Here is a 23472-nt window from a genome sequence, read left to right on the forward strand (position 1 = left end):
CATGGGGTAAGGAGAGAAGGCTGTATCTCCCCTCCATTTCCAAAGGTCTTCCGGAAATGGGCCAAGGCCTGCCGGAGCTCTCTGGGAATAGAAGGAGCTATTCCTCCTTCTGCCTCCTCCATTCAGGTCCCTGCCCTGCCACACACAAGGTGTGCTTTGTGACACATTCTTACTGCAGTCTAAGAGGATGGCCTTTCCTTGGAATGGTTCAAAGCAAAATCTGGTAAAAGAAAACCAGCATGCCTTTTGGTAGCAAGGCTGCTTACCACTGTTAAAGTTGACAATGTTCAGTCTCTAGTCTTCTAACAAGGAAAGTTTTGTGTGTCCTTGAGGGTCATCAGTCCTAGCAGCTGCCCCTGGATGGGATGTACTGCTGGAATGATGTCTCTGGTTTGCAATGTGGCTGTGGCTACTGCGACCCACGAGCAGAGATCCTTCAGTGTGAAGGAAGTCGTTGTGATCAAGGGCAGGCCTCCCAGAGAGATTCTAGAAATAATTTTGAGGCAAGAGGGGAGAAGACCAGTGGGTTCTCTCTGAGAAGATGGCATTGTCGGTTGGCTGGGCATCTATCCTGGGTGGTGACCGGATGGATGGAGTACCAGGGGCACAAAAAGGAACGTCTTGTCCTTGCTTGGCCATTACTAGGCTTTGTAACGTTGGATTCATGAATCTCTCGGTTTGGGATTTCTTCTACGTAAGGTAAATGGCCCAGGAAGAGGCATGACCTATAGCTTCAGCTCTTCCTGAGGGCTGCAGGGTGTATCTGTGGATGATCATAAATGAGGCTACAGCCATTCCCTGGCCTGATTCATGTTAATTCACTCTGCATGGGGGGCGGGGGGAGGGAGAGGCTCTGCATAAAAGCCATAAAGGAGCCTGTCTCAATTGTCAGTCCAATTTGAAAAACTGCTAAACCTTTTAGGTCTTTGGGATGTGTGTGTGTGTGTGTGTGTGTGTGCGCGTGCACATGTGTAGATAGTTATGGATGAAAGTTATGAATGGATGTTAACACATTAGAAATAAACATTATTAAGGTCATCAAAACACAAGTAGTGAATAATAAGGACTAGTTAGGGGCATTCTTTTGGACATCATCTAACTAACTCTAGAAGAATCTTCCTCTCACGGGGTACCGTGGGCTGGCAAGGGGGTGCCTCAGTAACACTGGGTTTCTAGGCTTCTCATCAGAGACGTAGGCAAACACTCTCATCCTGTCCTCTTCTCAGGTGAACAAAGCATGACCAAATGCCCCTCTGGAGGCAGAAGGATGACAAGTTCAAAGCCAGATGGGGCAACAGTTGAGAGCCTGTCTCAGGATGGAAAGTAAAAAGAGGGTCGGGACTCTAGATGGGCAGCAGGGAACTTGCCTGCCATAACCTTCTGCTTCACCCCCAAGTACAAAATGAAAGGAAGGAGGGAGGAGGGCGTGCTGATAGATTTATCCTGGGAAGGGGTAAGGGTTTCCCTGGCAGGACATTTCTCCTCTTAGAAACGAGGCCTGGTGGGAGTTGGGCTGTCAGTGAAAAGATGGACGACGTGAGTGGGGTGGGGGTGGGGGTGCCACTCATGGACAGTTCCCAAGCCTGACCAGGAAGGAGATTTCTTTCTATGTTATTTTGGGGGGACACCCCTATGTGGAGTCAAGGGAAGCTCTAGCCCTCTGCACTTTCCACTTTGGGAGATGGGGACCAGGAGGAAGCATTCCCTGACCCTCTTGTGAGCCTTCTTAGCTCCTGCTTCTAGACTAAGTGCTGTGTGGTTTATTTCTTAGTTGTTTTGTCTTGTTGAGGTGGGGCATCTGGTGAAGCAAATAAAGTTAAGTCATTCCACATCTACCCACTCACAATTTCAGAATAAAGTTCTTACATTCTATTCCTTTGAACCTGAGATCTGATCATAGCTTTCAAAAGGAGAGTTTTGGAGAGGATGGAAACCATTGGGCTGATGAGGAAGTTTAGAGTGTGCAGTAAACACCGATCTCAGTTATCACTACTGCACACTGGCAGGTCGTGTGAACTGTATTAGTCTATTTTGTGTTACTATAAGAAACATTCAAAGGTGAGAACCTTATAAAGCAGGAAGATTTATTTTGAGTCACAGATTTGGAAGCTAAAGATTGAGGGACCATATCTAGTGGACTTGCTGGCAGGATCCCAATGACAAGGCACTAGGCATCACATGACAAGAGACAGGGACGTGCATGTGGCTTCTGCTCTCTTTCTCTCTCTCTCTCTCTCTCTCTCTCTCTCTCTCTCTCTCTCTCTCTCTCTCTCTCTCTCTCCTCCCCTGCCTCTGTCTCTCTGTCTCTCTCTCTCTCAGTCTGTCTGTCTGTCTCTTTCTCTCTCTGTCTCTTTCTCTCTCTCTTTCTGTGTGTGTGTTTCTCTGTCTCTCTCTGTCTGTCTCTCTGTCCATCTGTCTGTCTCTCTCTTTCTCTCTCTCTGTGTGTGTGTGTGTTTCTCTGTCTTTGCTTGTCTCTGTCTTTCTGTCTCTCCTTATATGATCGCAGGATTCTGTTTTAAGGGCTCTGTCATGATGATTGACCCCAATTAGCATCATTGCTAAAGGCTCTGACTTATTAATTTTCTGTCCCTTATACAAACCATGGTGACAACTGAGCACTGAAGATTAGAGTCTCTCAGGTTCCCAGTGAGGCTGAGGTCTGTGACAGCAGGACCTTTGGACAGGGACATTCAAGGTTTAGAGAAGTTACAGAGCCCTCTTTAGACCCAAAGTTCTGAGCACTTGAAAGTCTAGTTGTGAATGCTAGGGATATTCTAAGTTGTTTAATAGGCTCTAGTAAAACTAACTCATTAAGGGTTTAATTTTTAAATAGTTTATATATTGTTATTTTATGTGTATGAGTGTTTATCTAAATGTGTGTCTAGGCATACTATGTACCTGAAGAGGCCAGAAGAAATATCAGATTCTCTGGGATTGGAAACACAGATGGTTGTGAGCCACTATGTGGGAGCCAAGTATAGAAGCTGGGTCCTCTGCAAGAGTAGCTAGTGCTCTTAACTGCTGAGCCATCTCACCAGCCCTCCATCAAGTGTTTTTGTAACTGAGGCATGACTTTAGAAGTGATCTTTTTTTGTTTGTTTGTTTTTTGTTTTTTATTAGATATTTTCTTCATTTACATTTCAAATGCTATCCCGAAAGTCCTCTATACCCCCCCTCCTGCTCCCCAACCCACCCACTCCTGATTCCTGGCCCTGGCATTCCACTGTACTGGGGCATATGATCTTCACAAGACCAAGGGCCTCTCCTCCCATTGATGGCCGACTAGGCCATCCTCTGCTACATATGCAACTAGAGACACAGTTCTGGGGGGTATATCTTGTATTTGTTCAGTAGACCTTTTCTGCCTTTCAAGTGTTGACTTATAAGAAAATGAGGTCATTGTTAAGATAGTTATAGCTGTCCCCTGGATGTATGGGAACGTATGTAATTGGTTGGTACTGAAGAATGAACCTAGGCCTTCTGCATGCTAAGGAAGAGGTCTGACACCAATCTCTGTTTCCAGTTCTCATCTCACTGTTTATTGAGTTGCCCAGGCTGGCCTTGAACTGACTTTGTAGCTTAAGCAGCTTTGGCTTGTGATCCTCCTGCTTAGTCTCCTTGCCTGGCTGCTCATACTCTTCCTGTGATTATTCTCGGACATTCATTTGGGAAGCAGTATGGTCCAAGGCATGAATGCAACCATCCTAAAGGCTTTATACACTCCATGTGATAGCATATAAGGATGTCATATAATTGTATTTTCTTCTTCAGAGGAAAAATATAGAAACTTTGAGAAATACATACATTGTCCAGGATTATTCAGCTAATTGAATAATTGCCACAATGCCTAGCATTTACTGAACTCTTTAGGTCTAACACTCTTCTAGACATTATATATATAATATCTAACATATAATATATTTAACTTAATATATATGTGTATACACACACACATATACCCATGTATGTATGTATTCTCATTTTGCCCTCCCAACAACACAAGCTGGGTTCTCACAATGTTCCCATTTTACAGATGTTGACACAGGACAGGAACCCAGCAGTGTGAGTCCAGAGGGGGCCCCTGCAGTATGAGTCCAGAGGAGGATCCCTTGCAGACTGCTTTCTTTGGGTGATACCATCAATCCTCATACTTTGACCTCCACCTTAGGTCAGATACTATGGCTGTGACCTATATCTCTTGATGGTGACCTAAAAGCCATAGCACTACAACCTGTTGTGTATGGATGCTCTCTGTTTGGGCTTCTAATTCTGTACCTGCCTGGCTATACCCCTCCAAGGGATTTTGGGAAATAGGGAAAAGGAGTGGGGTGCTGTCAGGTGACAGCTCCACTAAGAACGTCTCTGTTGACAGGCAGAGCGCTCAGCTGAACTGCCCCAGTGGATGGACCATCAATACCTGTTCTTGGTGAGCACCCATTTTCACTGTTCAGAAGTTCTCGTTCTTCCAGGTCTGGCAGCCATCCCTGCCCTGGCTGTCCCACTCACCCTGCAGCCTGCCACCCATTGCTACCCACTGTCACTTACGGCTGACACACTGCTGGATGGAGCCTGTTCGGAAGAGGGTTGGAGGTGTCTTCCTGCTGAGCCTCTTGATCAGACGGTCACGCTCGTTCATCCTGCAAGAAAGCAAAGAGCGTCAGGACTCAGGTCATCCCAATGCCTCTCTGAGGGATCCAGATAGCTTCAGACTAAGGGAAGCTGTAAAGTCACCTCCTGTGTCTAGAAGGTTTGTTTGTTCCTCTCAAAGGCACCAGGCAATACATACACCCTTTTCCTACCAGTCAAATTTATCTTTATCTCCCTCCTTTGCCTCTCTCTCCGTTGAAGCCCAAACCCAGACTAGGATTACATTTGGACCTATATAGAAGGTACAATGACATACAGATGGGCCCTGATCCTTATAAAGAAAAGTGATCAGGACTCAGACACACACAAAAGGAAGTCCATGGTGAGTACCCAGACAGAAGGCAAGGAGATACTACAATCCAACAACTGACAACCCAACAACCCTGTGCACATTTATGGCTTAGATCTCTCTGTAACAGATTACAGCATCTTCGTAACAGAGAGGCACCAGCTCTCACTTCGGGGCAGGTCCCCTTGATTGAGGCAGCTGGAGTCCCAGCAGGCAAGTCCACCACCCCCACTGTTGTTTGCAGAATAACTGATGCTGATTAGCAGCCCCTTCTTGTACCCAAAGTACCAATAACAAAGATTAGAGCCAACTTCATTAAAATTAAAACCTTTAAACTGGGCACAGTAGTGCCCACCTGCAGTCCCAGCTACTCAGGCTGAGACCCGAGCACCACTTCTGCCTTGGGAATTTGAGGCCAGTGTGGGCAAAACAGCCAGCATAGCAAGAACCAATCTAAGCCAAACAAAAGACCAAAATCAAGTGGGGTTAGGGAGATGGCTCAGTGGTCAAGAGCATCCCTTGTTCTCACAGAGGACCAGAGCTCAGTTCATTCATTCAAGTCCTTTGTTTATGATGCAGCTGAGTTGTTTATCATTCTGCTGTCCATTCATAGGGATTTCTTATGTATTCTAGATGCTAGGTCACATGATGGTTGGTTCATAAGCATCCATAACTACAGTTCCAAGGGATCTGATGCCCTTGTCTGTCCTTGGGCACCATGCATACATGTGGCACACATACAGGTTAAATACTCACATATGAAATTTTAAAAATCGAAAAAAAATACATCAAAGAATATTACAAAAGAGCAAGAGGCAACTACAAAATGGGTGAAACACTGGCTAATCAATTATAGCTGATAAGAACCTGGTACCTAGAATACATAAGAAACCCCTATGCATGAACAGCTAAAAGATAAACAAGACAACTGAAGCATGAACAAAGGACTTGCATTTTTGTACAGTGAAGGAACGCACTGGTCAGCATGTCCATGCAATGATTTCCAACATATTCAAACCACGGTGAGACAGACTTTCACACCCACGAGGATGCCTATGAAAACAGCAAACAATATAACTTTTAGAAAGAGACAAGGGTTGGAGATGGTGTGGAGAAACTGGAACCTTCTTCTACCACCAATGGGACTACAAGATGGTGAAACCACTGCCCTCTAGAAAGTCAGCCTGAATCAACAAGATCACCTAGACCTTCTGCTACTAGATAAAGAAATTCAGCCATGATTCATGATAAACACAGACATCCTTTAAAAACTTACCCAGTCCCAAAGACCAGGCATGAGTATATAAAATTTCCAGAGTAGGTAAATGCTTGGAGATAGAAACCTACAACATGTGGATGCCAGTGGCTGCCAGCCAGGTGGAGCAGGAGCGAAGGGAAGGGTGAGTGTTTAAAGCAAGATGGTTTCCTGTTAGGGAGACATGTCCTGAGACACTGGCAAGGCTTCATAATATTGTGGATGTAAATGCCACTGAACTGTAGACCATAAAATGACAGATTCTAAGTGAAAACAGTAAAATTCAATTTTAAAAAGGAAGAAAAGGGTCTTGACTCAAGACCCATTCCTTCCCATCCTCCAAACTGCTGGCATATTTGCAGCTCATTTCTTCAGCGTTGCAGGGGTGTTGAAGTAAAGTGTTGTCTTTGATTATACTCCCTCTTCCCCGTTGCTGGCACAAACAGGTATGTTAGCCGAGATCTACTGGTATGGAAGGTGTTAGGTAAACATGAACTCAGCCTAGCTATGAGTTTCGTGAGGTCTTGGTGCCTCCCCAATAATGACTTTGAAACTGAAGCTCCGACAAGTCCTCACAAACGGGCCCTTTTTAGAAGCTGACATAACTTGGAGGAGGTGTTATGTTTCTGTCCTGGAAAATAAGCAGTCAGAGGAAGGAGGGGCACATTGGGAAGGGTTGTACTGGGGAAAAACAAGCTCTCATGTCCACATTTCTGCTAGGAAGCGCTTTTCCTCCCAAGAAGAATCACAGAAGACAAGAAATCACCTAGGGGCAGGAGTGCAATGCAGCCAGTGACTACTGGCTTGTCTTTGCCACCCTGCAGCAGATCCCACAGCTGATGATAAAATTTGAAGATGCCAAAATAAAATCTCAAAGAGATTAGTAGTTTTAGAAGCTCATCTTTATATTAGCTGCTGGGCATCCCTGAAAGCATTGGTGTACAGGGATTGCCTAACAGGCTCAAGGCCCTGGGTTCACCCCCAGCACCTTCCCAAACAAGAAGCAACAACAAGAGCAAAATAGAGAGGATTGCGATAGACCCTTCCCTTTAGGCAGAGCCAAGTCCCACCAACTCAGAAGGCACTGGAAGTCCCATGTGCCTCATGTAACAGCTGTTCTTGGTTGTCAACTTGACTGTATCTGGGCTGAACTAAACCCCAGAAATGGGGGCAGAGCACATCTGTGAGGTGTTTTTGCTTAATTTGAAGTGGGAAGATCCACTTTGAATCTGGATCTTTGAGGTCTTTAATCCAGATCTACTCTGGACCATGTCTTCTGCTAGAAATCTATATAAGGACATGGAAAAAGAAAGCCTTTACCCTTTGCCTGCTTGGTAATTCCAGTCCTTCACTGGCATTAGAGCCTCCTTGTCCCAGGAAGGATTCTGCTGTATACCGAAGATCAGCTGAGACATCCAGCCTTTTGGAATGAGCAAAAACTGGATTCTTGGGCCTTCCATTCATAGGTAGTCATTGTTGGATTAGTTGGACCACAAATTTATACACACACACACACACACACACACACACACACATATTAGAGAGAGAGAGAGAGAGAGCGAGCATTTTTTTCATTCTATAAGTTCTGTTACTCTAGAAAATCCTAACTAATATACCTCAGAAGCGAATGGAAGGCTTCACAAATAAAACCTAATTTGTTGTGTTTCCACAAAACCCACTGTTCTAGCACAGAGATGATACATCTATTGTTCAGAATGCAGATTTAGTGTTTATTGATCTAAAAGCTTTCTAGAACCTTCTAACCCTGTTGAGTTTAATGAAAGCTCTTCCATGGTACTCATTGTCTTAGACTGTGATGTTTATCTGCACATTAATGCTCCCCAGAGACGGTCTTCTGGCATTTCTTCCAGGCTCTGAAGCAGGCTGAGGACAGAGGACTTGGTTAGTATGAACCTTCATGGGTGGTGCTGTGACAGCTTCCCTCTTCTGATGAGTACCTATGACATGATCATACCAGACTTTGTTTCTTCATGTGTGTTCTAGGATAATACCAAGTACATAGCAGGTTTGCCAAAGTGGCCCAAATAAATTCCTCTGTATTATTCTTTGAGAACCACAGAATATCATCTTGTAGGGAGGAGAGCTCATTTTGAATGTCGAGAATGTGAGCAAAGTCTGAATTTGCAGGGAAGAAACACTCTATTTTCTTTAAAATTCAGGTAGCAAAGTGTTGTAGGAAGCCAGTGTGGTTTAGGTTGTGACAATGTAAATGAGTAATCTAAATTCCATTCCAAAAATGAGAAAGCAGTATTTCCTGTCCTCCATGGACTCAACTCCCATTTGACCGTCAGAATTAGGGCTGGGAGGCAGAGCCTGGCAATGGTGTGGTGAGTGCTTTCTTTAATCCTAAACAAGCTGTCGGGTGGTGGGGACTGGAGGATGCTTCTGAGTGTTGGGAAAAATCATATTTTCTTACAAAGTAGTTTGGGTGAGTTCTTGCCAAAAGGAGAATTTGTCTAAGAGGTACAATACCAAGTGGGTAAGTCAAGTAAAGGGGAAAATAACAGCCTCTCAGCCTTAGAATAGGCAGTATCTGCCAGTCCACATGGCCAACAATCAGGGCAGAGGTAAAAAGCTGGCAGGCTGCCAGGCGGTGGTGGCGCACGCCTTTAATCCCAGCAGAGGCAGGCGGATTTCTGAGTTCGAAGCCAGCCTGGTCTACAAAGTGAGTTCCAGGACAGCCAGGGCTATACAGAGAAACCCTGTCTCAAAAAAACAAAAAATAAAACAAAACAAAATGCTGGAAGGCTGTGGGCAGAATGCTGAGGGAGGCATCAACCAAGGAGGGCAGGCAGAGGTGCTGGTGGTGTTTTAAGTGTCACTGTGCTCTGTTGTGCCTGATAGCTGGGATGGAAACTTGGACAAACCACTAAGGTCAGAAGGAAAGTTCAAAAAGAAACATTTGCGTGCACAGCAAGTGGTCACCCTGTCCTCTGACCTGCAACAGCAGCCTAGGGAGAAATGGACAAATGGTTGCTTCTCAAGATGGCTATTTTCTATTATCAGAACCTGTTAGCTCAGAATAATACCAAAGATAATGTCAACTCTTTGCTGGGAGGGACTTCTGATTCCAGGAAAGGGAATGTGCTCCATCACTCCTTGCTGAGTACCGCTGATGATGCTGAACCTCTGAAAAGGTGATGGAGAGGAGGAAGACCTTCATGGAAACACAGCATGAGAACCCAAGTTTCCACTGACCTCACACCCCAGACCTGGAGCTGAAGATCTCACAATCCCTAATGCTCACAAGAACAGATAAAGAGTTCAGCCTCTACTCTCTAGCCACAGGGGCTGCACAGGGGCTTCCAACTCAAGCTGCTTTATCCCAGTCAGCCACCCTAGAGAAATGTGTGATTCTCTCCAGCCTATACCAGCCGTGACCGAGAGGAAGTCTGGGTTTGCACCCCGAAGAAACTGTCAAGAAGCTGTCTAGCAATACCTCTTGCAGACAAAGAGCCTGTAGTCCTCCATGACAGCCAATGGTGCATTGGTCCTGCTCCCATCAGTGGAGAACAGTGGGATGCCCATAAGGAGTTGGATGTCTACCTACAGTAAGAACAGCATGAGGCTTTCCTCCCACTGCTCACTGGGAGTCAGGGGAGCTCAAATGGAGAACCAGGAGCCAGGCATCAACAGAGGTCATTATTTCTACCCCCTGACAAGTATAGGCTGCTGTAAAATGCACAGTCTCTAATGTCTGGATTTTATCACTAGGATGACAGGGACAGTGGACTTTAAAGTACTTATGACAAAAATGTTTCAATAAGCAACTATAAGCAAACTTCATCCAACAGAAAATTCTGGCCCAAAGATAAAAAGAATTTTACAACTGAGACCCATAATAACTGAGATAAAAGCTTTAGTGGATGGGCCAACAGGAAAATGCTAGGGGAGTAGAAAGAGTCAATGCACTAGAAGAAGATGGAATAGTCGAAATCACCCACTTTGAATAATAGAGATAAAAAGAGATCAAAAGAGCTGAAGGAGTCTCAAAGCGAGGTGGCAGAAGACCCAACTTTCCTCTCTTCACAGTCTCAGACAAGATGAAGCATCTGGGGTTGAAGACACTGGGAGAAATAATGGCTGAATGAGTCCCAAGGTTGCTGAGAAATCTAAACTTACAAAGAGGAGAAAACAGAGGATACACATGCCAGGAAAGAAAAGATTTCAAACGCAGCCAGCTAATCTACAGGGAAGGCTAATCAGAACGTTAATTCATTCCTTGTGAAAAACTACTGAGGGAAGAGGACCAGTTTTTGTCCCTGCTGGAGAACATCCAGCCAGTCAACCAACCAGCCAGCCAATCAACCAGCCAGCCAGTCAGCCAGTCAGCCAGCCAATCAACCAACCAGTCAGCCAAACGGCCAACTAGCCAGCCAGTCAACCAACCAGCCAGCCAATCAACCAACCAGTCAGCCAACCAGCCAACTAGCCAGCCAGTCAAACAACTAGCCAGCCAGTCAAACAACCAGCCAGCCAGTCAACCAACCAGCCAGCCAAACAACCAGCCAGCCAGTCAAACAACCAGCCAACCAATCAAACTACCAGCCAGCCAGCCAATCAATCAGCCAGCCAGCCAATCAACCAACGAGCTATTAGTTCAGGGAAACTTTCTTTCAGAAACAAGAAGAAAAAAGGCATTCTCAAACAGAAACTGGGAATTTGTAGCTAAAGACATTTCTACACACAAGAAGGAGATGGTGAAAGAAGGGACTGGGGCATGAGATGGAGAGAAAGGACAGACGGAGAATGAGTTGTTCTCTTCTTCTCCAATGCTCCAAGTTATTTTGGATGAGTTTAAGTAGAAATTATGCACAACGTGATGTATGGCAAGAAAATAGCTATAAAGGAAGACAAGAAAGGATTTTAAAAGGAAGTAATGTTTCTGTGCTTCACTAAAATTGACAAAATGGCCAACAGTGTAAGCAGTTATGTACTATGATAAAGTGCCCAAAGCAAAGAGTTAGAAAGCAATTCTAAGATATAACTCACAATCACAATAGGTACATTACAGTAGAATTCTAAAAACACATTTTATAGTGGGAACACAGGGATGGTTAAATATACAAATATCAATCAAAGTAGCCCTGCTAACAGGCTAAAAGAATAGGGGAAATCACACTATTTGTTTTTATAGGCAAAGCACCTTATACAATTTGACATGTTTTAAAAACAAACAAAAACTGCAGATTAGATGGGAATTTTTTAAACTTGACAGATAAACATCTACAAAAAGCACCACAGAGAATATCACACTCAATGGATAGAGACTGAATATTTTCCCCTTGGGAACACTGCAAAGGCGTTTCTCCTTACAATTCTTATTTAACATGGTGTTAGAAGTTCTAGACTATGCAACAAGGTAAGAAAAGCGAATAAAAACATGGGGTTCAGGATATAAGTAATAACAGTATCTGCATTTGTAGATGACAGATTGTCTAGAAAACGTCAGGAAACAATGTATCACCATTCAGATAGAATACTTGGGGCAGTAACAGGTGACTTCAGCAAAGTCACATGACACAGACATGCAAAAGTACAAAAATTACCATGTGATGCATATAGCTCATATAGGGATGCATATACAAACGCTGGAACTGAAATCACACAAATAACAACTGCTCAAAGAATTACCTGAAAACCGGGAGTGGTGGCACATGCCTTTAATCCCAGCACTCTGGAGGCAGAGGCAGGTGGCTTTCTCAGTTCGGGGCCAGCCTGGTTCACAAAGTGAGTTCCAGGAGAGCCAGGGCTACACAGAGAAACCCTGTCTCGAAACAAACAAACAAACATACAAACAAACAAACAAACAAACAAAAAAGAATTACCTGAAATACTTAATGCAAAGCTAACAGATCATTTATGATACTGTGGACTGAAACTGCAATACTCAAGTCAAAGATGTCAATAATTTTGAAGAGATGTGTCATTTGCATGGATCACGAGACCGATTACTACGGAGCTGTCAACTCCTCTCTCTTTGATATGGCAAAAGTTTAATGTGCTTTCTATCAAAGCCCTAACAACATTTTTGTAGCCCAAGTACGGTTATCTTTAATAGGTCTGGGTAGGTTGCTCAGTGGTTAGCGTGCTTGCTTGATGAGCAACAAGTGTGAGACATGGAGTTTGGATCCCAGGACCCATATAAAATACAGGTGTGTGGTGGCCCGCTGCAACTCTAACACGCAGAAGGGTGAAGTCAGAGGGTTCCCAGTCCAAACTGGTCAGCTCAACTAGCCCTATCAGCCAGGTCTGGATTTCAGCTGAGAGACTCTGCCTTAATGAATAAGGTGTGGGATGATTAAGGAAGGCTCTCAAGGTCAGCTGTAGGTCTCCACATGTGTGTGCCTGCTCACACACATGTGAGCATACATGTGAGCACATACTTACTCCATACAAAGAGACACATGCAAAAAAAATTATACTAAATATGGAAAGGCATGAACAATTGTTAAAAATCCTTCTGGGAAAGAATATTGCAATGGGGATATCAGTCTTCCTGATTCAGAGATGTGTGGTATCCTGTGCTTATCCAGATGCCGTGAGACTGGCATGGGATTTAGTAAGCACACAGATATGGTGGAATAGAAACGCAGAATAACCTAGAGCAAAAACTCCTCCCCCAAACCCTTCCTGTGCAATCACTTTCCCTTCTGTTGTATCACGGTAGGGATCAGGTTTGAAGCCTCACATGCAAGAGGCAAGCGCTCAGCCACAGCGGCACACCTCCGCTCGCCACTGAACTAATGAACAAAAGCAATTCAGTGAAGGGAAAGCCTCAACAACTGGATCTCAAGAAACCATGTACACACAGGCACTAAAACAAAACAACACAAGGAAACTTAAGTCATGAACTGTATGCAAGGTTAACAGGCACCACAGACTTTAAAGCAAAGTCTAAAAACAGAAAACCTGAAAGGAAAAAAAAAAACAGATTGGGGGTCAATACAGAGCACAAAGACTTCTTCAACTTGTCACCAAAAGCATAAGCCGTAAGGAAAATGGAAGAGATTCATGGCTTTTCTTCTGAGAGTGGTCTACTATGAGGCTGGAAGGACAGACTTGCGAGTGGAGACAGCACTGTGAACCACATAACTGACACAGAGCCAGTACCTAGACTATATTAGGATGCTTCAGAAATCAATAACCGCAGATAATCCAGCTAGAAAATGATCAAAAGGTAGGAAAGCACTTCTCAGCAGACGGAAGAGCTGGTGGCACACACAGACACTCAGCATCATTGGGCAGGCAGGGAAACCCACAAGACTTCACTCAACACCTATCACAGCGGCCACAATAATAATAAAATGCCACCAGAGATTCCTCTCAAGAACTGGAAGGGGTCACTGCTACACCACCACCAGAAATGGAAGACAGTATGGCCTCACTATAAAACAATCTATAATGAAACATGCCGCAATCTTGTCACAATATGCTTTAAAATGATGCTGTTTACATTTGCATAATATCTCAAAACCTGAATCAGACGACTGTGGCTAATGTGCAGCCCAAATGGTCAACTCACAGAACAAAGAGCTGCTTTTCAAAACAGTCAGCTAGGCCAGCAGGATGCTGCTCTCCATGATACCAGCACTTAAAGGATAGGCAGGATTGACCTGTAAGTTCAGGTTCTATCTGGTCAACACAGTGGGTTCCAGGTGAGCCAGGGTTCCAGTGTGAGCCCCACCTCAAAAATCGAGCATCAGTAGACAAAATATTAAAAATTGAATATATGGGGCTGTGATGGTTTGTATGTTCTTGGACTAGGGAGTGGCACCATTTGGAGGTATGGCCTTGTTGGAGTAGGTGTGACCTGTTTGGAGTAGGTGTGTCACTGTGGGTGTGGGCAGCTCTGCCTGTACCATGCCTGCCTGGATGCTGCCATGCTCCCACCTTGATGATAATGGACTGAACCTCTGAACCTGTAAGCCAGCCCCAATTAAATGTTGTTTCTATAAGACTTGCCTTGGTCATGGTGTCTGTTCACAGCAGTAAAACCCTAACTATGGCAGGTGCTATGGCTCATCAATTAAAAACAATTTTGCAGTGGACCAGTTCAGTGACCAGTACCTATACCATGGCTGCCAACAGTTCCAGGAAACCTGACACCCTTTCCTGTCCTCTTCTGGTACCAGACACACATGTACTCATACATGATTCAGATAAAACACTAATAGATATAAAGTAAATAAATCTTAAAAATAAACATGTAACTACCATAGACACAGCTACTGTACTCCTGGACATTTATCCCGTAGAAAAGAAAATAATGCTCTCAAAAAAGTTTTGTGAAGAAATCCTTCTAAGTGTTTGATTCTTTCCCAAGCCCATATTGAGAAGTGACATGTCCTTTCATGAGTGAATGGTTAAACCAGGTATCAATATCACGGAATACTACTCTGCAGTAAAGAGAAAGTGTGATATAAGACTACTCTACTCTCAAAGTGACAACTTTGCCGAACTAGAGAACAGCTCACTGGCTGCCTGGGGTCAGTGAGGCAGCAGCTGGTGTGATGGAAATGTCCTGATGGTTACCACATCAATGACAATTGCCTGGTTGTGATGTCGGACTAAGGCTCTGAATGCCATGGCCACTGGGAGGAAATAGGAAAGGGGACCTGTGATCCTGAATTATCCCTCGATTGCATGGGAATCTCCAATACTCTCCATAGGAAAGTAAAAAATCCCTGTTTACTTTGTACGAATCTCCTCTTTCATTCACATGTTCTTCTTAGCATTGAAAAGAAATACTATCTTGCCACTCTTCACTGGGTGGGTGGGACTCTCTCCTCTACCTCCAGCAGACTCACCAGAGGGAGAGCTTTGGCCTCTCTGGCTGAGCTGGCAAAGAAGAATTTCAGTGACAGCCCCAGCACGTGTGGAAGCCGTTGCCTCATTCCATGACCCTAAATGAGGTAGAGAGGCTTCTCTCGAACCAGGCTGAGCTCTGCAGTTCAGTGGGTGAGCCTCGAGCAGGTTAGGCTGGAGTCATAGGACTCCTAGAAACAGATAAGAAATAATAGGAGGCCCCAGCGGAATGGGGCTATACCAGGCTGTAGGGTAAGATAAGGAGGCGTAGGAAGAATGGGACAAGGGACAGTCTAGGTTGTGTACATTTGCTAACAGGGGCAAAAGGGAAAGCAAAGCCCCCAGTGAATCAGGAAGCTAGGCATGAAGACTCAGTTGCAGAGGCTGAGGGTCCTATTACAACTGTGCAGCTATAAACAGGACTATGTACACTGCTTATTTCAAAACCATACAGTCAGGCAAAGACCTCTACTTCCTATTAAGGTCTTCCCAACTCGTCCCCTCCCTATCTCTGCTCCAGTCACACAACTAGTATCCCCCAAGGCCTCTGCATTGGCGTTTTGCTCATTCTATGTTCATCCCACTGAGAAGACCCCCTCCCAACCTTCCTCTCAAGCCTCCTGACCATTCTCCCTCCATAGCAGCCTCCATAGCAGCTCCCACACTTGGCTTTGTTTTCTGTATCTCACTCTTCACCACGAAGCTGGCATTAACTCTTGGACTCTCTGTTGGAAATCAACATGTTCTACATGGCAAGAATTCTGTCTTTTGGTTTTATCTCCAGCACCAGAAAGAGTCCCTGGTTCAATGAGGGTATTCAGAGCTGTCTGCTGGGCGGACAGGTGGCCCAGTGCTAGAAGCTTTACCAATCATCAGCAAAACCCAGGTCTCCATTCCCAGTACAGATAAATAAGGAAAGAGAACATTTGGTTGGAGGATCGAGGAGATGAATGGATGAAGGAGTTAATAGGAGTGGACCAATACCCAAAGCAGCGATGACAGAAAAGACAAGGGTACTGGGCTCTAAGTCTATGTTGGGAAATTACATCTATCAGTCTCGGTCATCTACAAGACAAAGACAGAGCTGGTCCACTGATGTCCCAAGATGGAGGGGGCCTCTTTATATAAGATGCGATTTCTAGGACCTTGGGATGACCAGGTCCATATCTTTTTACTGCCCTTTCTCAGACCCACATGTACCACTGGAATCCAATTTCCTGCCAAGTGGGAATGTTACCTGGGTCCAGAGTTCAGTCTTTCCAAGTATGATCACATCCTCTGTCAGGGATAAAGGAGGGATGGACAGAACTGGAGAGAGATGGTAGTGGTGGTGGACAGTATATTTAAAAAGGCAAAGATCACCTTTATAGTGTGTGACTGTCACAGGTAAGGAGCAGGGGGGGTGGAGAACACTGGGTGCTAGAAGGAAGTGGGGGAGGGGAGAGGCTCAGTGGAGGATAGCTGCCCAGTACAGTTTATCTCTAATAGTCAGACAATAGTCAAGGTTGCAGATCAGCCTCTGGCCAGAGCCTGATGGTCTGGGATATGAATCTTCAGAGTACAGAGGACAGCTTCATCGTGCCAACACTGGAATTTCATAATGAGATATAATGATAAGTTATAAGACTTACTATATTTTGTCTCTCCCCTCCCCTCTTCCATCTCTTGTCTTTTAGCTGCATCTTCAGCCCCATTTTACATATAATTGTATGGTTTGCACACATTCACTGAACATAAGAAATGGGCTTCATTATGGCATTTTCTTGCATGTCTATCACGTCTTTTGATCCTATTCACTTCCCATTACTCTCTCCTTCTCCTCCTCCCCTCTTGCTGTCCCTCTCCCTCCTCCCATCTTGCTGCCTCTCCCCAAATAATTCCACTTCTGCTTCATGTCTTACCATTTTGAAGCCAAATTCTACATATAAGAGAAACTATGGACTTTGTATCTCTGAATCTGGCTTACCTTGCTCAATTGATCATTAACCATTCTCCTGCATGAGACACATGCTTGCTCTGTATATATGTCATCTGTATCTATTGATGAATTTAATCAACTCGAGTTTGTAATCAATTAAATTCTTTTACGAACTTGCCCTTTCATGACAAATGGCTTTGCCTGTTGGGGTTTTGGGTTGAAATCAGGTTTGAAACTGCTGTCTATTTTGACTGGTACACTATTTTAAAACAGCAAACTCCTGAGGTCACTAAACCTGCAAATTAATTACAGTAAAAACAACTGTGTTCACCACTCTGAAGTTTCCCTAGCGCCCCATCAATGCTCATCTGTGGGGGTAAACATCCGACTTTATCAATTCAAATTAGCATTAAGACAAACAGAATAATTCAAAGCTGGCTTAGGACCTGCTGCCTCAACTGCTGAAGTAATTAAAGAAAGATGAGCCTTGCCACTAATTAACCTTCTAAACACTAATTAAAGATAATGAGGGTTCAAGGTGCTTGGCATAGGCTGACCTGCTGGCAGAGTCCGAATAGATTCAGAGAGGGAAAGGACAAAGTAGTTACAGGTGTGCTCTCTGAGTGTCTCTCTGGGGAAATGGCTGCCCAGTTGGGGGGACTTAGTCATTTTTTGTGCCATCTTCAGCTATATAGTAACTTTGTGGCCAGACTGGAATACATGGAATACTGACTCAAAATACCATAACAACACCCCCACTCCCAAAACTAGTCCACACCAGTCAGGACAACATCCTTGTGATGCTGCCAGGTGCCAGGAAACAGGCTTTGTACAGCCTTGTGGAAAAAGTGGGAAGATGGGAAGAGACTGGTAGACTTCTCATGTTGTCTGGCTGGGGATTTTTTAAGCCCCTCACACCCAGAGAGTCATTTGGCCTGGGATCTCTGTTATATGCAACTCAGAGTATATTCCTCTGGCCCAGGAATTATTGCTCCAAACTAATTCTCGATCGCTGGCTTGGGACAGACTCTAAGGAGCCTGGAGGGCAGGGTACAGTATGAAGGCACAGGACCCCATCAAAGTCCAAGAATGGGACTTGACTCTTTTTGCCTTCTGACCTTGAGAGATACTTAGTGATTATTATTTTTATAGGGCTGTTTCTGGATGTTTGTTTATCTACACGGTCAGCTTGGCTGGATTTAGAATCATCTAGAAGACACACCTCTGTGTGTATCAGTGTAGGCATTTCCAGAGAGGTGTAGCTGAGGAAGGAAGACCCATCCTGGGCGTAGGCAGCACTACTCCATGGGTGAGGTTCCCAGGCTGAATAAAAAGGGCATAGGTAGCACTACTCCATGGGTGAGGGTCCCAGGCTGAATAAAAAGGGCATAGGCAGCACTACTCCATGGGTGAGGGTCCCAGGCTGAATAAAAAGGAGAAAGCCAGCTGGGCACCAGCATTTCTCTCTGCCTCCTGGTTGTGGATGCATGGAACCAGCTGCCTCATGTTCCTGCTGCTGCACCTTCCCAGCTATGGTGGACTGTATTCTCAAGCCTCGAGCCAAAATAAACTCCCCCTTGGTTGCTTTAGTTGTTTTTTTTTTTTTTTTTAATAGCAACAAGTAAAGTGATACAGATGTGACTCATAACAGCTGGCTTTTACATTGCCATGTTCTCCATTCTCACGCTGAGCACACATTACTTGTACTAAATGAGCAGCTACTCCTGTTGGCCTTGAATGACAAGCCATTATTTCTCACTATAGCAGTGCTTTGGCCTTTAGTGTGGTCAGACAGGGGACAGCACTCTACAGTCATGTATTTAGCTCTTCTGTGACCAAGGGTAAGACAGTAAATTACCGTTCTCTTTTCTTCTTCAAAAGGCATGAGGTCACTCCAAGAAGACTTTTCTATAATTCAGACTGTCCCAATGAGGGGGAAACTTTCAGATGAAATGTGCTTGTCCTAATATCTTCTGCTTGGGAGAAGACTCCTGGTGGCACATGACTTTGGTTCTACATGGCCACATTGCAAAGTAGAAGGCCAGATTTAGTATTCTCTACTCAAGATTTCTACCTGTAGACATGCCTTATACGCGGAGCTCCCATGACTTACAGAGTAAAGCTTTAACTTTATTCTGTGGACTGGTTTAGCCTTTCTTACTTATCCAGGTTTTCTCTTATTATCTTTCTGGACTCAAAAATGTAGAGCCCAGAAATCTCATCATATGACCTGGGGACATCTACCAAGTCATCCTCTGTAGCTGGAATGTCCCTTCAACCTCATTACCTGGCAAGAAATTGCCATCCACTCTGGGCTGTCCTAGAATTCTCTCCATCACTAAGTGTCTTAGTCAGGGCTAATATTGCAACAATGCAACACCATGATCAAAGCAACTAGGGGAGGAAAGAGTTTATTTGGCTCACATTTTCATAGCTCTGTTTACCATCAAAGAAAGTCAGGACAGGGACTCAAACAGGGCAGGGTCCTGGAGGCAGTCACTCATGGAGAAGCCATAAAGGAGTGATACTTAGTGGTTTGTTCCTTCTGGCTTGCTCAGCCTACTTTCTTATAGAAGCCAGGACCACCAACCCAGGGATGGCACCATCCATAATGGGCTGGGCCCTCCCCCACTGATTACTCAGTAGGAAAATGGCCTCTCTATAGGCTTGCCTGGACTTATGGAGGCATTTTCTCAACTGAGGATCTTTCCTTTAATGACTCTAGCTTGGGTCACATTTACATAAAACTAGCACAGCATGAGAATACTATTAAAACTGGATTTCTATCCGTGGCCTAGTCATCTGTCACCATTACCTCCCTTCTTCACTGCCCAGTTTGATGTCTGACAAACTGTCTGGGTTTGACCCATGGACTTGCTTGTATCGGCACCACACAGAGTAGAACAGAGTCTGGGGTATAGCTCAGTCTGTATGCTCTTGGTGACATTTTGCTGGTTTCTACCCCAGCATCACAATGAAACAAACCCCAAACCAAACAAAATAGAAAAGCAACAACACTTGTGCTTTAAACGAGCAGCAAGAGTGGAAAGTCCACACATGTTCGTTCTTCATCCCAGTTGACTCCTGAAGATTAGGAGGAAACCTGAACAGATGTTGGCCTTTGAGAAGGCATTCTTCAATTGCATGTGGTCCTCACAGGGACATCTCAGAAAGTATGATGCTACAAACCCCGCAGGTATTTGGGGGCAAACTTTTGTAAGGACTACTGTGTGACTGGGTGACGGTTTATGAAGAAAAAAAGCCGTTAAGGGAAAGATTATGGTCTGCCTAGCTGCTTCTGAACACATGCACAAAGGTTCGAAAGATCAAACTGCAAGCACCACCGTAACTCTGCTGTCACTGTTTCCTACTGAAGCTAACATATAGACGACAGAGGAGATCAAAACAGACTGGCAGGAGGTGCATCTGGCAGCCAGAGCCTGCAGCTACTACTGTCCTAGGCTGGTGTGCATCCAGCAGAGGTATAAGAGAACAAGGATTGGAGAACAGGAAACCTGTGCACTCTGCACGCTGCTGCCATGTTCAAGAAGCAAATACGCAGGACAAAGCAATGGCAGGGACAATGGTGCACACTTGATGAAATGCGGTCATGTCCTTTAAAAGTTCACAAAAAGGGGAAGGAACAGAAGAAAATCAGAACGGAGTAAGAACTAGGGACCTAGAGTTCACACAGGAGGATGTCTGCCAGCCTTGTGGAAGAAGAGCCTGGTGCATTCATTTTTCACATGTTAACGTTGTCTGCAGACATTCCGTGCAACAGGGAACAGACAGGTGTCAAATGTCTGAAGGGATGTTTTCATTTCCAAATGCCAAGGAAGCCAAAGTAGACACTCCACACATACACACAAGGGCAGAAGTGCAACCCCAGTGGGCTATATGGCAGCTGCATAGCTGCTGGTTGCAAGAGCAGAGGAGAGAGTGGTGGGAATGAGCGGCTGAAGTATCTCTTTGGGTTACAGATTGAAAGCATATTGGGACTCTATTGTGACATAGTCTTTGTGTGTCAAAAGTTCCAGAGCTCACCTGTAGCTGCTAGTCACAGGACACAATCTTGTCAGGTACCATGGCAACACACAGGTCTAACCAGGCCCAGCTTGCCCCTGGCTTCTGAGTCTCCTCTGCACATTGTGAAACGGAATGTCCACAAATTGAATAAAAGCCAATGGGCTTTGTCCCCAGCTTGTGACGACTCGGACCATTCTCTAGCCCTTGAAAAGAGTTGTGAGGATGGAGAAAAGATGATAACTTAGCCAAGGAGGCCCATGGTGGCTACACAGAGGGGTTTCAACAGAGGCCTGGGCCCATTTCTTTTTTAAAAGGCAAGTGCTTTCTGAATAGGTGAGGGGAAAAATGGGGGCATGAAAGGCCCGAGTGATAGATCAGTGCTTTAAGAAAATAAGACAGCTGCCATTTTAGCAATGCCTTGCTAACTATCTAACATGCCTTCCACTTGGAAACCCTTTGACTGTCTGATGAATGAGCAACAGAAAACAAACGGGAGCTAGAAAGGCCTGAGGCTGCCACGACTGGCTGCCATTTCCAGGAAATTCGATGGGCACATGTACAAGTCTTGCTTGGACTACACCCTTTAATCTAAATACTAATGTATGCTCTGAACTATACGTGTAATTAACATGAAGATAGTCAGGAATGCTTTACTCTCTCTAAAATGAATATTCTTACGAAGTATTTCGAATCTCTTGAGGAATGCCATGCATCTGGATTTGGTGACCGAATTGAAATATGAAGCTAATAGATGCTTTCAGGGTTACATCAGTGTTAGCTGTTCTTTCAACACTAGTTTTTAAATTATAACTTTATATATCTAAAAATATTCAAGCAAAATGAGAACACATGTTTCGTGTAACCCACATCAAATCGGAACATGTTGAAATGCACACACAGGTGCTTTCAGGTTAATGTGCCCCTGTAAGGGCACCAAGCCAGAAGGCTTTATTCTTGGTCTTACAAATAGGGCACAGATGAGAAGGCTTTAATCATGGGCTGCCTTCTTTCCAAAAAAAAAAATTTCTTACAAAAAGTAGCCTTGGTAATTAATCTATTCATTTCCCCCTCAGACAGGGTCTCACCATATAGGCCAGGCTAGCTCCCAACTTGAGTTCCTCTTGCCTCAACCTCTCCGTGGTGGGATTACAGGCTTTAGCCACCATGCCCAGGGAAATGAGATGGTTCTGTTCCGGGCACACACATTGTTCAGCATTTCCTGTCTGCACACATTCACCATTTAGTGCACCATTGACACAATCACTGCTATGTCTGTCTTGAGTTCTGGTACTGACCCATGCATTTTGTTAAGAGATATAAGTTAGACACAGAGGAGTACACACACGAGCTTGTCCCCAGTTGTAAAGTGAGCTATAAGAAGACAAAACTGGATATAAATTGGAATACATCAGGACTTTCCGGTCACCATAGGATTGATTGCCAGGACTCAGCATGCTTCTGCAGAGTCCTGGGAGCTGGAGAGCACTAGGAATGTCACCATCACCTTCCTGTGACAGCTGAAGCAAGAGGATTCTCTGGCCCACCTTGCCTGTGATTAGGCCACGAGACCTGTCCTTCTGAGATCTTTTCCCATGTCGGGGCACAGGATGCTGCACAGAGAAGCCTTGCAGGGGTCTCCCAGGTTGATTTCCATTAGATCAGCCCCGTTTTGGTCTAATCACATGTTGTCATGGTACTATCCATTCCTCACTGACCCTAAGCATGAAGTGTCCCTTCTTCCTAGACCTTTGGCTCCTCATTTCGAGGGGTCTCGTGCCACACACAACTTTGCTAAACAGATTGGATGTGCTGTCCTCTCCTTGGCCTGTGTTTTGCTATAGAGGTGTCAGTTTGTACCTTACAATGAAGAACACTTCCTCCCCTGCTCCACTAAGCTCTACAGCCCTCTTCTCTGCTCAGTCCACCCCTCTGCTCACTTGACTCCCAGCAGCTCCCTCTTCTCTTGCTTCTCACCGAGTTCTTACTCCAGGGCAGCAGGAACTTGCCACTGTCTATTTGGCCACTGTTGCCTGGCACTTCCTCAGTTTTCCATACATGTCTGTTACATGACCCAATAGTGACTGGCCTCATTGTATTAGGGCAACCGGCTGGCCGCACCTACAATGAAGCCAATGTGTTTACTCATTAGCAACTCCCAATTACCACCACCCGAGGTGTACTGAACGAATCCTAATTGCAGAGGGAAGAGAACAAATGCTGAATGAGCATGTTATCAGTGCCAGTGCTGTACCAGAGGGGAGAGACTTAACTGGGGCTCAGTGTGGAGCTGATGACCAAAGCTCTGGTAAGCAGACATGACTGGGTCAAGGCCTACAGAACAGGATGGCCATGAGAGTTGTTTTTAGAGCCAAGAACAGTTTTGTTTGTTTTCCCCGGGGGAGGGTTGGGATGGCATTTAAAATTTTTCTACTTCTATTAATTAAGCATTTGCCTGAAATTCCTATAAAGCAACAGCTAAATGCACTGGATCCTATAGTCTATTTTCCA

At 44.8% G+C, this 23472-nt stretch overlaps 1 protein-coding gene across 1 annotated transcript in view; it reads right to left on the reverse strand.

The window, feature by feature from the left end:
* Positions 1 to 23472, reverse strand: part of Atp8a2 (ATPase, aminophospholipid transporter-like, class I, type 8A, member 2) — a 439384-nt gene that overhangs the window by 2473 nt on the left and 413439 nt on the right. The window contains exon 35 of the mRNA NM_015803.3: positions 4546 to 4637. Within this exon, the coding sequence (NP_056618.1) occupies positions 4546 to 4637 (92 nt within the window). The remainder of the gene's footprint in view (positions 1 to 4545; positions 4638 to 23472) is intronic.

This window comes from Mus musculus, chromosome 14, assembly GCF_000001635.26.
Source record: "Mus musculus strain C57BL/6J chromosome 14, GRCm38.p6 C57BL/6J".
NCBI lineage: Eukaryota > Metazoa > Chordata > Mammalia > Rodentia > Muridae > Mus > Mus musculus.